The sequence below is a fragment of the Lepidochelys kempii genome, chromosome 5 (genome assembly GCF_965140265.1).
Source record: "Lepidochelys kempii isolate rLepKem1 chromosome 5, rLepKem1.hap2, whole genome shotgun sequence".
Classification (NCBI taxonomy): domain Eukaryota; kingdom Metazoa; phylum Chordata; order Testudines; family Cheloniidae; genus Lepidochelys; species Lepidochelys kempii.
The window spans coordinates 96,645,001-96,659,990 of NC_133260.1; the positions used below are offsets into that span (position 1 = coordinate 96,645,001).

The following is a 14,990-nucleotide window of genomic DNA, read 5'->3' on the forward strand; positions in this document are numbered from 1 at the left end:
GTATTATAATAGGTATAGATAAGTGAACTAAAACAAAGAAAAGTTAAATAATTGGCCGAAGTCTATCAGAGTAATTGGCAATGTAAAAAATAGACCTACGGGTGACATCCTGGACTCAGGCAAGCTAATGGCAAAGTTCCCATTTACTTCAATGGGACCATGATTTCACCCTAAGAGCCCCGAATCCCAGTCCCAAGCTCTGTCCACTAAACAATACAGTCATCCTGGTGACAAAATATTTGTGAATATAATTACTGAAAATACCCAATAAAAGACAATGAAAATCAAACTCCATTGGCTCTTAGGGACACATTTTATTAAAAAATAAAAAAGAGAGAGAGAACTGAGCTCCACCCACAAAACTCTGCGCCTAACATCTGTGCTTAGAATTATGTATGTGTAAAGTTAGGCAGCTAGATTGAAAAATCTCCCAATTTCCAAGGACTGTTGTTATTAACAGTGGACATAAATGTAATTATGTGATTGCATATATTCCTTGGGCTTTTTATTTTTAAGGACTAAAGGCAAAGTGTTCTGTCTTTCCAGCATAACCATTTCTTACTCAAGTTTAATTCAATAATTCTAGTCTTACTAGGAATAGTTATTATTGCAAACCAGAAAGGTATCATTTTAGTTTTTCATGCAGAGCCTGAGTCTGTTGACCTGTATGGCATGCATGCTATAAGGCTAATTTTTCTTCCCGCAGGCTTTGAAAAAGGGTTGGATTAAGGTGTATTAAAGGGAAAAAGTCAAACGTTATCATTTCTGTGGGCTGGCTGGTGTTGTTGCTGTCAGTTCAGTCTGCAATTTTTATAATGTATATTTCTTGAAAACTGTTTGTTCATAGCCTGGATTATGCAATGGATGCCAAGCCTGGAAGCTCTCTGGGGCAAGGACTGTCTTCTTTATTGCTTGTTTGTACGGTGCCAACCACAATCCATCTCATCCTTGAATAGGGTTTGTAGGTGCTACTGTGATATAAATAAGTGTATGGCCTGATTTATCATTGTGTTACTCCAGTTTTAGGGTAGATTAAGTCCACTGAAAACTATTGAGTCACACCACTGTCAAACTGAACCAACTTAGTGGTAAATCAGGCCCACAATATATGAATACTATAAATGCAGAAAAGCAAATTAGAGTGTATTACAATATGTTATAGTCAGTCTATGTTTCTTTATGTATCTAGTCACTGAGGTGTGGCCGCTCAGACTTTCCCAGTTTGACTTTACTGCCAGTCCCTTGGTTCCTTGAGCCAGCAGGGAACAGAACACTGCAGAGATAGCAGCCTCAGCAAGAATTACAGTTGCCATAATGAGGAGTTTTTGATGGGTTTAAAATTGGGAGGAGAAATAAGGATTTTTTGGGGCTCTCTCCAGGCATCCTTTTTTCCTTTCTCTTGAACTCATCTCTGGAACTACCTAACCATGTAGCTGTCAGTACCTATTGTTCCTGCTCTCAGCTGTCTCTTTTAATTTAAAAAGAAAAATTGGGAGGTATATCAATTTCTATTAAGCAAAAATAAACCCTCCTGAGAAGAATCCTACAAGCTTTCAGGTTGCAGAATCCAAACAAGATCTCCTCTCACTTTCTGTTCTACCTTTCCCAGCATCCCAAAAAAGATATGGTGATTCTTGCAAAGGCAGATAAGGTTCAGAAACCAGGCAATTTGTTTAACCTAGTTTTAAATTTGGAGCACCGAATAAAGTAATTTTAACATTACTGATAATTGCCATCTGAGCATTTGCTGATGGAATGGAGGAAATGATCTAGCAAAAAAGAGTCACCTAGAACAGGATGCAATGTCTGGAAAATAAAAACCCTATAATTTTTAGGTCCCACAATCATCTAAAACCCTGTATTGAAAAATCAAAGATTTATGGCCCTATTTCCCCTACCATTTACATTCTATCTCCTCCACTCCTCAGTTTCCACAGTAATCAGTAACTGTAATGATACTTTATACAAATGAAATGATAAAGGTGCTGGCGTCAATTGTATGATTTCTGTGATATTTAAACATGTTTGACATTTCTAAACGGTCACCACTATCACTGGGCACTCCTCCTCCTCCGGGCCCATGCTGCTCACCTATCGTGTTCTATTCCGCCAATGTGGTTCCTTACTGGGAGAAGTAGGGGACTGCATTTCTGAGAGGATCCCAGATAATTTTAGGGACTTCTTCCATCTGCTTCCCTGGTGCTATGCCGAGTGCTGCCCTCATGTGTTCTGAACAACACCAAAAGCCCATGATGAAAGCGAAGGGCAGCAAAATGAGTTAAAATAAAATTAACCAGGTAGGGCAATAAATTAATAATAGCATCTAGATGTTTGACTGTGGTCAAGGAAATAGCTTGGAGATATCGCTCAAATTTAAATCCACATGGACTGGGAAGCTGAGGGCCTGCTACACTAACTCATGGGATCATACCCACTTGGCAGTTTTCAATGACATTTCATTAATGAAGGTGTTTTTTCATTCCCCTCCCCCACCCTTAATTTGCTTATTAAAGGTGATTGCTGAAGGGTCTGGCTTTTGTTGGAAGGTGCATGATATAACAGTCTTTCCTGCTTCTTGATAAATATAATCCATGAAATATTGGAATTCCATAACAGAGTGGCAGATGCTAGGACCCTGATGAAGGATGTCAGAATCCTCTATTGAGTTACCCTACATTCAGTGGTCTAGACTCTGTATGCTACTGCAGCCTTTTTATGGTGTTGGTTTAAGAGGGTTCCCTGGGTGGTGCAGTTATGGGAATAGTTCTATACCACCACACTGCCCTGCAGCCCCTGGGCGGGGAGGAATAGGGTATGGCCAGAGAGAACTGCAGTCTGGGTATTTTTGGCTGACAAAAGGTCTCATAGGTGGCTGCTATAAGTCAAGAGAGCTTAGAATGTAAGTTTGTCACATTCAGAATTCTTATATTTGTTAGCAATGATTAGCATCTGATTCTTAAATCATGATTTAAAATGTGTGACAGAATGTGTACGGGAAGCTCGTTCAGCTCTTTTGAAATAACCCGCAATGTTGTGCAGACACTACAGTTATTCTCTGAACTTGGTCTGAATACTTACCTTTGACATCAGTTTAAACCTGACCTATTATCAGAATACAAATGGTGTTGTCTTATTTTTCCTCTTTCTGTGTTTCTCCAGTGTTGCCCCCATCTAATACAAGCTCTGCACATCAAAAGAATACTGAGCAGTTATATAGCAGTTTACACATTCAAGGGCCTATTCAAACATTAAGGGCTCTCTCCTGCTCCCAATGAAGTCAATGGTGACATTCAGTAGCCATCAGTGGTACAGGATTAGGCCTTAAATGCTCTGTTACTGCTTTACAAACCATAGCTGTGCTGCTAGGGAGGCGGGACGCAAAAAGGTACATATCACTTGCAGTTCTTACAGGCAACTGGAATGTCTCCAGTGGGGCAAATGCCTGTAGAGGTGGTCAGTAAATGGAAACTATCCGTTAAAGTGTTTATATTTTTCACTGAAATTGGATTTTGCTCTCAGAAGTAATATTATCCCCATTTTAGAGATGAGGAAAACTGAGGCAGAGGTGAAGTGAGTTGTCCAAGACCACACAGTAAGTCACTGGCAGAGTCAGGATTAGAATACTGGCATTCCTGACCCCCAATGCTGTACTCGCTGCTAGACTGCACACTCTTGGACTGCTAATGGAACTTTAGTACCACGTAAAGAAGTATGAAATGGGAAGCTCCTTAAATTAAGGTCCTAACTGTGAATACCTCAGTGATGCCATTCAGAAGAGATGATTATGCTTCTTAAAATTACTTTGTTGCATTCTGTTTCTTTCAACCTACAGACAAGTGAGCACTGATGCTCCATTCTTCTTTTATGATTTCAATATCAACCTGCACTGCTGATTGAACACTTGAACGAGCATGTAACCTTTCCAAAGCAATCTACAGCAGTGGATAAAGATCACCCGTTTTGATACGCCTAAGAGAGGAAGGAAAAAGGATGCTCTCTAACTTTTTGCTAGAATAGAGGCCTGCATTAGTTATAAAAAGAAATTATTTGAGGTGGAATAACAGGTAGAATCTAGCCATGCTGAGCATTCTATAGTTTGCCTAATTTTTTGTAGTGATTGAGGATACAATGCAAACCATATGAACAAGGTCTGTGACTGAGAGTGCTTGTAAAATACATTTTCAAAACTATTTTTTGAGAGTGCCTTGTCCTAAACTACTGTGTAAAGACACCTGTTCACTCTTAGTGAAATAATAATTAAAAAGAAAACCCATTTCTGACCAGGAGGTTCATTCAGCTGACTGCTATTTAACAAGTGCTGTTTACTCTCCAGAAGAAGTATACTGGAAGGAGGGGAGGGAGGAGGAGTGGTATCAGTGCAGTGCAAAGCACAAGGCAGCTCAAGTATTATTCATTAGTTAATCTTTGTCATTCGTGTAAAAAAAGAAAAAGAAAGAAAGAAAACTAGAGCCCTTGTAGCCAGTAGCTACATTTGTGAGCTCCTCCTTTCTGTTCCCCAATGACAAACAGTGAGAGTAACTGTGCTGAGGGATGGTGTTGCCATGCAGCCCAGGCAGGCTGACCCACTTTCAAGTACCAGCTTTTGCTGACCCTTTGAGTGAGAGGTTCTTCCAAGTTTTTGTTGTTTTCACCCTTTGATTTCTCATTTCTAAAGAACCAATCCCCCTTCCCCCTTCTCCCCTTCTTCTTCTAGCATTCATGGAAGAAAGGCAGCTTGTTTCTTGCACCTCACTTTGCCTTAGTCAATTTCAGAAAAATTCTCTTTTCGGCCTTGTTATGAACATGCTTTGGAAGAAATATGGGTCTTGACATCAACAAAATCATGATACAATTCCACAAGGATCAGAGTAATTCATCTATGAAAAACCCATACTTTAACTGTTACTCTTGGCAGCAGCGAAGGATAATAGTGAAATATTATACTAAATATTGCCACGTGCACTAGTAAAATACAGTCTCATTCTTGCCAGCAGCGGTGTGCAACTCCCCCTTCCAGCTCAGGTTTGGATGCTGTGATTTAATCTAACTCTTTTGCTTCTCTTCTATCCAAAAGCAACAGAGGTTTAAAGAGAGCTGGATTTTTATTGGAACCATTTGCTTAGCCTAAGTTGCCAAAATAATTTAGTTAAAACTGGTGCTTTTATTTGGGTTAAAGTTGATCCTTAGCTCCACAGAGGTCGAGGCACTTAGTTTGTCTTTCTCCTTTTGAATTCCACTATGAAGTCTACTGCCGAGTTTTGCCAGGTGAAGTCGTATTTCCTGCCTCCCCACAGTCAGCCAGGTCTACATTCATGATTTTAGACAAGTGGGGGAGAAACCCTCCTTAACTCCTTTACCTCATAAATATCTCCCACCACAATTCAAACATAGCACACGTGTGCCTTCCAGTTGTTGGGGTGTTAAGCCAGAGAAAGAATTGTTGTAACTATAAAGGCCCTGTTGCTGCTGCTAGTATACCATGTGTTAATGCAACTCTTCGATTTCCTAATGAGAGACAACTGCTCCAAGATACACTATAGTATGATACTGAGTACTATGACGTTATTGCCTTTCTTGGGAACAGGTGAAAAAATACAAAGGGATAGAATTCTGGAAATTAGATAGTAACCAAGATGCTACATTTACACCACTTGAAGACCATAGTCTAGATAGTTTCAATCACAATAATAAGATATCAACACACATTTCCTTCCAATACATTTTTAATGCCAGGCTATGCGTCACAGTGACAAGTACTATACTGACAACATCATTAAGTATCTCTCTGTGTGTTCTTGCATGTAGGTGTGGGCCTTTGTATCTCTATCTTTTTTATATGTATTGTAAATGGGTCAAACCCAGACCCTTGACTGTGAAAACATTTTAATTTTGAGGCCGTGTGGAGTTGAATCCCCATTTCCAAAACTATCCTCTATCGTTTAGGTTCTGGATTGGATCCAAAAATGAAAGGGGCCTTTTTTCTGTTTCTAATTCAGATGCAGCGGAAATGTCATGGGGCAGAATTACATATTAAATATGTTCTGTGGTGGATGTTCTGTGATCTGGAATAGGTTAAAGCTAAGGTTTAGATTCAAGGCCAAATTTTAGTGTGAAATTGTGTGAAAATTTGATGGCTCTGATACTTTGTGGACTGTTCTCAGGAGTTTTTGGCACAAAATGGCATAAATCTCACAAGACAGACTCAACTTAAAACTTGGGTGGAATTCCAACCCAGAAATAAAGCCAATAAAGGGTTTAGACAATGGGAACTAGAATTTAAACCATCTTGAAATGTAGAGGTGTTTAGATTCAAGGTCCAATTTTAGCCCAACTAAAATATAAGCAGAATTATATGATATTGCTAGTCATTGACTATGATGGTCTGTATATATATCTATAACAGCTGGTCAAAACCAGTAAAACATTTAGTGAGAACTTTAAAACATGTCTGAGTTTTTTGAAATTTTGAAAAATGTCTGATTGAAAAATGGGATTTCTGTCCCTTGAGACAGTCTGATATTTTGACACTTGTTTCCATCCCAAATCAGGGCAAAAAGCTGAAATATCAAAGCCTTGTTTGTGCAGAATGAAAAGTTCTGAACAATTTCTATTCAGTAATGTCAAAACATTCCATTTTGCCATTTTGAATCAAAATCCCTTATATTCCTAAATTGAAATGTTTTATTTCAGGTTTGCTTGACATTAAATTCTGTGACCTTAACATCAAGCTAGACCATCTGTACACCTGTGCCTGGAAGACACAAAGACCTGGTTAAGATGCTTTACTGCCTGCTTTGTGCTACCAACGTAGCAAAAAGTAGGCAGTAAGGGTTGACCAGAATCCAGCCCATAATACTTTTCTAGTAATTTCAAATCCCAGTCTTTAAAGGAGGAGAAGGAACACATCTCTTTTGTTAATGAAAAAGACTAAAAGCTCCACATATTGCAGGTGACAGACAAACCATCTGAGAATATTTCCCTCAGCTTCCCCTTTAAATGTCCAATTTTGTTTTTGCCTGTCACGGTGAATAAGAAAGGAAGCTCTCACCCTTATAACCAGCAGCATTGGTTTTCCAGTCATTAGAATTCAGATGTCCTGCACGTGAAGTCCTTACAATAATATGCTGTACGTCTCTCCAGGTCAGAGATGGACTAAGGAAAAGGGCAAAGACAAAGTGAAAATCAGAACTTTCTTACCAAAAAGGGGAAAAAAAAAGTCACACAAGTTAAAAAACAAAACCACAAACAAAACCAGTGTTCAAAGTAACATGACCCAGCTTTACAGGATTGATGTGTCAAATTATTTCTACCTCTACTATTCTTTTTCGATTATGAGAGATGCATTAATTGATAGGCAGCCTGTAAAATACACACACTCAGTATTCCACACATGTGAATTTACAAGGATGGATAAAAAAGTGTATTTGACCTAGAGATAACTAATATGACCACCAAGTTGTTCATGTTGCATCTGTACATGGTTGCCTACCTCAGACATGCACAAGAGAAGAAAAGCATAACAGATCACAAGCTGTTTCATATTCATTACGGCCCCAGTCTGGCATTCCTTTCACACTCTAAACTTCCACTGTAGTCATTATGGAAGCGTGAGTCTACATTGTCACTGACTTGCTCATTATCAGCCAGATTCACTACTGGTAATCAGGCAGAGATCAATCCTGTATTCTTTATGTACCCAAAACTCCCAGGAATGAATTTGGGTAGTTAATGGTTGTGATGAAGTGGGAATTTTCTGTAATATTGTATTAGTCCTGTGTGTGCCTCAGTTTCCCTCTGTACTTTGCATTGATACCCTGTGGGTGCAAAAGGGTTAAAAATAAAAAGTTGCTCTTGGGGCAGAGCAGGAGACATGAGGTGGTGTCATGTAACTGTTGGGAGGGGGAATTAATGGATCATTAAAGAACTGGCTGAAACCGACCCATACCGATGGAGGATCGATCCACAAAGACATTGGGAGCCCTAAGGATTGAACAACTGATGCTTATCCAGCAGGCAGAACACGTGAACATTTCCACAGGGGTTGGCAAGGGGGTTGGGGTGGCTGTTGGAGAGACTCAGCAGCTTTCACCTGAGACTGCTAGCGAGTCAGAGCCAGAAATGGATACCATAGCAGCATGGCTGATTGCATTGGCTTCGTGAGTTTGGACTATATCTTAACCTTTGCTTCTCTGTGCTAAACTAAGGGCTTCTGATATAGTGTTCCAGTTGACTAATAAATCCTACTTTGTTTTGAAAAGGCTGCCGGGTGTCACTGCAAATAATTGCTGGGGTGCATTGGTCCCTGAAGAGTATAAAAGTCTCTGACCAGGAGTCTATCTCAGTTGGACTCGCTGGACAGAGCTCACAGTGTGAAATGGGAGTACAAGAACCAGAGAATCAGTCTTGGAGGCACAGAGGCCATATGGCCTACCCTTAAAGAAGAGTAGAACCTCTTAGGGGTCTGGCATTCTGAACAGGTACTTCCAAGGGACTGCTTAGAAGCTGGGAAGTAGCACTGATTCCGTGGATCTGTGACAATGGGCAAGTGACTGACAACACATACGTGAGTTTCTACAATATGTAAATAATGATTCTGTCCCTAAGGATGACGAAAGAGGATCCCATCTGGGTCTCCACTGTGGAATGAACTACCAATTTTTTCTCTCACAAACAGAAGAAATCTTTAGAGAATGTAGCATTTCAGATGCCCTTTGTTTTGCAGATACATATTCTCAGGAGGACTTCCTTTCTAAAACCATAGCTTAAAAGGCCATGGATTATGGTGGTGTTCATTGGCAATTTCTCATTTGTTCTGTTAGCAATGAGGTGGGGAATATGACTGTTCTTCCAACAATGTTGTTAATAGTGAGAATGATAAATGAATACAGAATGAGCAGCTATGGTAGGGCTTCACAAAAATTAAATAAAAAAAGAGGAAATGGGGATTTGTGCTCATACCATTACTCACCAAACATCATCCTCTGAATAGCCCTGCTCCTGTTCCCATTGACATCAGTGGTAACACTGTCTTTGAGTTGGATGGTGCCGGATCAGGCCCAATACTAGTTAACTATACTGTCTAGTACAGTGATTCTCAAACTTTTGTACTTGTACCACCTTTCACATAGCAAGCCTCTGAGTGTGACTCCCCACTTATAAATTTAAAACACTTTTTTATATATTTAACACCATTATAAATGCTGGAGGCAAAGCAGCGTTTGGGGTCGTGTCTGACAGCTCGTGACCCCCCATTTAAGAACCTTGCAACACCCTGAAGGGTCCTGACCCATAATTTGAGAACCCCTGGTCTAGTAGCTAGGGCACTAAGCTGGGACTTGGGAGATGCAGGTTCAATTCCCTACTCCAACATAAATTTCCTTTGTGACCTTGGGCAAGTCACTTAGTGTCTTCCTGCTTCAATTCCCCATCTGGAAGTTGGGGATAATGCTTCCCTACCTCACAGGGGTATTGTGAAGATAAATACATTAAAGATTGTGAGGCACTCAGATACCGTGGTAACAGAGGCCATAGCTGCATTGATCCTGCAGTTTTTCCATGCATGGAATGCCTACTAAATTTAGTGAGAGATTTCTATGTGGAACATCTGCAGGATAACAGAAACTATCCAAGCAGGTTGATTTTTCTGGGAGCTCTTCCTGACACAGGAAGTCAGAAGAGAAACTCACCAATCTGAGAATTTGGTGTGCAGAACTCAAAGCAGTGTTTCTTATTTTTATAATCTGTCCTCACATCTGCCAGAATTTATTTTCTCATAAATTTAACCTTTTGAAATACTTGCTTTGTAGATGCTATACCATACTTAAATGTAGAAATAGTATCTTGTTTATCTTTTGAAGTAAGTAGCTGAAATCAATCAGGTCTATGACATTTCCTACATATAACTCAGTCTGAAGAAATTAGTGTTTTATTTTCTTGCTGAGCTGCATAAGCCAGGGTTTCTTAAATGTACACAATTAAGATGACAAACTTTAGCTTCAGTAAATTGGAACTCCATAGGGAAGCAGCAGATATGCAGAAATTACTGAAAACATCTAAGTTTTCTATGGAAAACCTGTCTATCTCACACAGGGCAAAGACAGAAATAGACTGATGGAAATTAACAGGTTTGTGATCAAAGGGATTTCATCTGTCTGAATGAGATTAAAGGAAGGAAATGAAAACCAATTACATTTGAGCTTCATAAATCACAATACCATATAATGGCAGTAAACCTGAGAAGTGTAGAAAATACACTCAAAAGTAACAGCCGTGTATGTGTGTGGAAGGGGTCCTCCAATGGCCATACAGTCTATATAGTTGAAACAGGACCAAGTCAACAGAATTTTTATATATATTGACCAAGTAGGAATTGCTTAAAATAGGTCTTATATACTGTAACTAAGTTACAAATGGCATCTCAAACTCAGGTGTGGAACCATTTAACTATATACCCTTCCCCTCTATTTTTTTCATTTTTTCTTTTTTCTTTTTTTTTTTTTGGGGTGCTGACATTGCTATCTTACTTTCGGATGGACTCTTGTTCCTTTGCAGCAAGTTTCCCACTAGGTTGTGCGAGGCCAATGTCAACTAGACTCTGATGTGACCTAGCATCAAATACCCTTTTTTAGCTACCAATGGAGAATCAAAGGAGGTATTGTGTATTTTAGTGAAGCCAACACAGAGTGCTGCTCGCACTGGAGCCCTGAAGATGTTGGTGTATGCAGATCAGCTGGAACATTCACTTTGAAGATGCAAGATCATTTGTGCTGAAATCTCTTTTGGTTTTCAGAACTTGTTGCATTTCTTCCTAGCTGGATCAGTTTAATCATGACCATTTAATTTTTCTTGTGTGCATCTGAGGTACTGGGGCAGCTTGTGGTTAAATTATTGCATTATTTTTAAGGTGCATTATTGCCTTTTGGTGATGGATGGACATTTACAAATATTAATATAAATATAGCTTGTTTCCCAAGAAGGGGTCTTTTTTCTAGTTAGACAATTGAACTGGTATGATAGTAAGTATTTATCCAGCTGAGAGCTGGTAAAAAAAAGAACTGCAAAAAGTGAAAGTCATGGAATGTAATGGGCATTAAGGGCTTGTAAGATATGGTATGCTTGGACAGGCACGTAACATGCTTCAGAAAGGAATCAATAAAATTTTATACCAGATCAGGAATTTCACTAGGAGCCCATGTAATGTCTTAGGAAAACATGTAGCATTGGCTCAAGCCTTCAAGAGTACCTCTGAGAATCCCAAGAGCTGCATTCTTTATTAGGTGAAGTCTGAACAATCTGTGACTCCACAAAGCAAGGTGTTATAGTTGTCGAAACTACTGAGAAGAAAAGGCACTAAAATATTCACATCAGTTTTAAAGGGCAATGATCAAGACTGCTACATTCAGCTAATTATTAAAAACCAACCAGGGGATCCAGTCTCCTTTCAATGAACACTGAGCTCTCATTATTGGGAATTATACAGCGTGTCAAGATGAAAATACAACCCACAGTTAAGGTTTAATGAAAACTCCCCCAAAACTTCCAGCCTGGGGAACCTTGAAAAGCGAGCTACTCTGGTTCTATTTTAAAGTTCTGAGTAAGAGGCCACTGTTATACAGTATTTGCCTGCTACATCTCATCCTCAAAACCAAACTCAGACAACAATTTCTCAAACTGAAAACCTAAAGCTAAGTGTCAGGTACCCAGTAAACAGATGTGTGTACGCTCAACCTCTCTCTCATAGTGCCTGCACGCCAGTTTGCTTACTGCAAGAGCTATTGAAGTATAACATTTTTCTTCTATTGATGTTGTCATCTCAAATATAGACAAGCTTTTGGTGTATTATATCAAAGGCAGCAGGGAGATATAACAGCATAAGAACAGCATTGCAGCTGATTTCAACAGCCTCCGATAGAACCTTCGCTGTACTAGGAAGTGAGCTATTGCCAAATTGAAATTTCCTCTCTACAGTAGACACCTCATTTGAAACCAAATAGGACTGCAATTGTTCACCCCCAACTTTTGTCAGAAACTTTGACAAAAAATAAGAAATTGGAAAGGAGTCAAACTAGCAGTTCATTTGGAGAAAAAATAGATTTTTTTTTCAAACTAGGGAGTCATAGGAGCCAATTTTAAAGCATCTGGAACCATCACAGAAGCAGTCAAGTGTTTGTAAAACATGTCAAAATTGGAACCGAAGTGAGTAAACAGTTTCTCTAGCCATGTAAGCCACAGATCCAGACAAGATGTCACTGATGTTAATTGACTTACCACTTGATTAATCTCAAAAGAGTTAATGGGTAAACATCTTGAAAGGAAAAAAAGTACTAACAAGACCAATACTGACACTGCTATATAATGGGATCAATTTCAAAAACAAGACAATTTCCTTCCAAGAAAAAAAAAACTTGAATGTCTCATTTGAAATTGCCTGGGGATTATGCATACCAGACAATACTCAAAATCACACCAGAATGAGCAGAAGTAAGAATAATTAGATGAAAATTGCATGACCAGCAGCCAATAAATAATGAATGTCAAGTCCTCAGCTCTCTAGTAATACTCCAAGGTCTGGACCTCTTCTTTCAACCTTTTCAAAACGTTTATAAAACAAGGTAAATGAGAAACCATGGAAGTGGAACAACTGTACAATAATGGTGTACAAAATCAGCAATATTAGTTTGAGTTTTAACTGGATCCTTAACCAAGAATGAACAGCATTATCCAAATTGGTTAGAAATTAGAAGCTTTACTTTCAGGTCAGATTCTGATCCCTTCACTTATACTGAGTAGTGCTTTACTCCACAAGTAGTCCTTTTGAAGACAATGTAGCTAATCCTGAAGCAGGTGCTATTCAACATGAGTAAGGTTAGTATTTTGTCATGGGTATTTTTAGCAAAAGTCACATACAGGTGGTGGGCAATAAACAAAAATTCACAGAAGACTGCGACCTGTCTGTGACTTTTCCTAAAAATACCCTGGGGGGAGGGACTAACAGTGGGAGTCCCACTGGGCGCTGATTGCTGGCCACTGCTCCTATAGTGTAGGCTGACCCAGCCCTGGGCACTGCACCCAGTCCTGCTGCTGCTCCTGGGTGGGGGCTGACAGCTGCTCCAGCCCTGCAGCTGCAGTGGGCTGAAGCTGAAGAAGTCATGTAAGTCTCTTAAAGTCACGGAATCGGTGACCTCCATGACAGAATCATATCATAGAATCATAGAATCATAGAATATCAGGGTTGGAAGGGACCCCAGAAGGTCATCTAGTCCAACCCCCTGCTTGAAGCAGGACCAATTCCCAGTTAAATTATCCCAGCCAGGGCTTTGTCAAGCCTGACCTTAAAAACCTCTAAGGAAGGAGATTCTACCACCTCCCTAGGTAACGCATTCCAGTGTTTCACCACCCTCATAGTGAAAAAGTTTTTCCTAATATCCAATCTAAACCTCCCCCACTGCAACTTGAGACCATTACTCCTCGTTCTGTCATCTGCTACCATTGAGAACAGTCTAGAGCCATCCTCTTTGGAACCCCCTTTCAGGTAGTTGAAAGCAGCTATCAAATCCCCCCTCATTCTTCTCTTCTGCAGACTAAACAATCCCAGCTCCCTCAGCCTCTCCTCGTAAGTCATGTGTTCTAGACCCCTAATCATTTTTGTTGCCCTTCGCTGGACTCTCTCCAATTTATCCACATCCTTCTTGTAGTGTGGGGCCCAAAACTGGACACAGTACTCCAGATGAGGCCTCACCAATGTCGAATAGAGGGGAACGATCACGTCCCTCGATCTGCTCGCTATGCCCCTACTTATACATCCCAAAATGCCATTGGCCTTCTTGTGCTGGAAATGGCCCACCTGATGATCACTTTAGATAAGCTATTACCAGCAGGACAGTGGGGTGGGAGGAGGTATTGTTTCATATTCTCTGTGTATGTATAAAGTCTGCTGCAGTTTCCACGGTATGCATCCGATGAAGTGAGCTGTAGCTCACGAAAGCTTATGCTCAAATAAATTGGTTAGTCTCTAAAGTGCCACAAGTACTCCTTTTCTTCTTTCAAGGGCACACTGCTGACTCATATCCAGCTTCTCATCCACTGTCACCCCTAGGTCCTTTTCCGCAGAACTGTTGCCTAGCCATTCGGCCCCTAGTCTGTAGCGGTGCATTGGATTCTTCCATCTTAAGTGCAGCACCCTGCACTTATCCTTATTGAACCTCATCAGATTTCTTTTGGCCCAATCCTCCAATTTGTCTAGGTCCTTCTGTATCCTATCCCTCCCCTCTAGCGTATCTACCACTCCTCCCAGTTTAGTATCATCTGCAAATTTGCTGAGAGTGCAATCTACACTATCCTCCAGATCATTTATGAAGATATTGAACAAAACCGGCCCCAGGACCGACCCCTGGGGCACTCCACTTGACACCGGCTGCCAACTAGACATGGAGCCATTGATCACTACCCGTTGAGCCCGACAATCTAGCCAGCTTTCTACCCACCTTATAGTGCATTCATCCAGCCCATACTTCCTTAACTTGCTGACAAGAATACTGTGGGAGACCGTGTCAAAAGCTTTGCTAAAGTCAAGAAACAATACATCCACTGCTTTCCCTTCATCCACAGAACCAGTAATCTCATCATAAAAGGCGATTAGATTAGTCAAGCATGACCTTCCCTTGGTGAATCCATGCTGTCTGTTCCTGATCACTTTCCTCTCATGCAAGTGCTTCAGGATTGATTCTTTGAGGACCTGCTCCATGATTTTTCCAGGGACTGAGGTGAGGCTGACTGGCCTCACCTTAAACATCCTTAAATCCTTAAATATCCTTAAACATGAGTACAGGGATCAAAATCTGGCCTTTTATGTAAAAATAAAGAACAAAAATTATGATTCAAAAGAAACAAAAATGCCATCAGTGAAAGAAAATTAGAGGAAAGTTCAGTCGGTGTGAAGTTGTATGACACAACCAGGATCAAACAGTGAGGGATCAGAGTGCAAATTAAGT

General features: G+C 40.2%; 1 protein-coding gene across 4 annotated transcripts in view; it reads right to left on the reverse strand.

The window, feature by feature from the left end:
• Window positions 1-14,990, reverse strand: part of PCSK5 (proprotein convertase subtilisin/kexin type 5) — a 299,939-nt gene that overhangs the window by 114,264 nt on the left and 170,685 nt on the right. For all 4 annotated transcript variants that reach the window (XM_073345119.1, XM_073345120.1, XM_073345121.1 and 1 more), the window contains exon 10: window positions 7,049-7,152. In XM_073345119.1, the coding sequence (XP_073201220.1) occupies window positions 7,049-7,152 (104 nt within the window). The remainder of the gene's footprint in view (window positions 1-7,048; window positions 7,153-14,990) is intronic.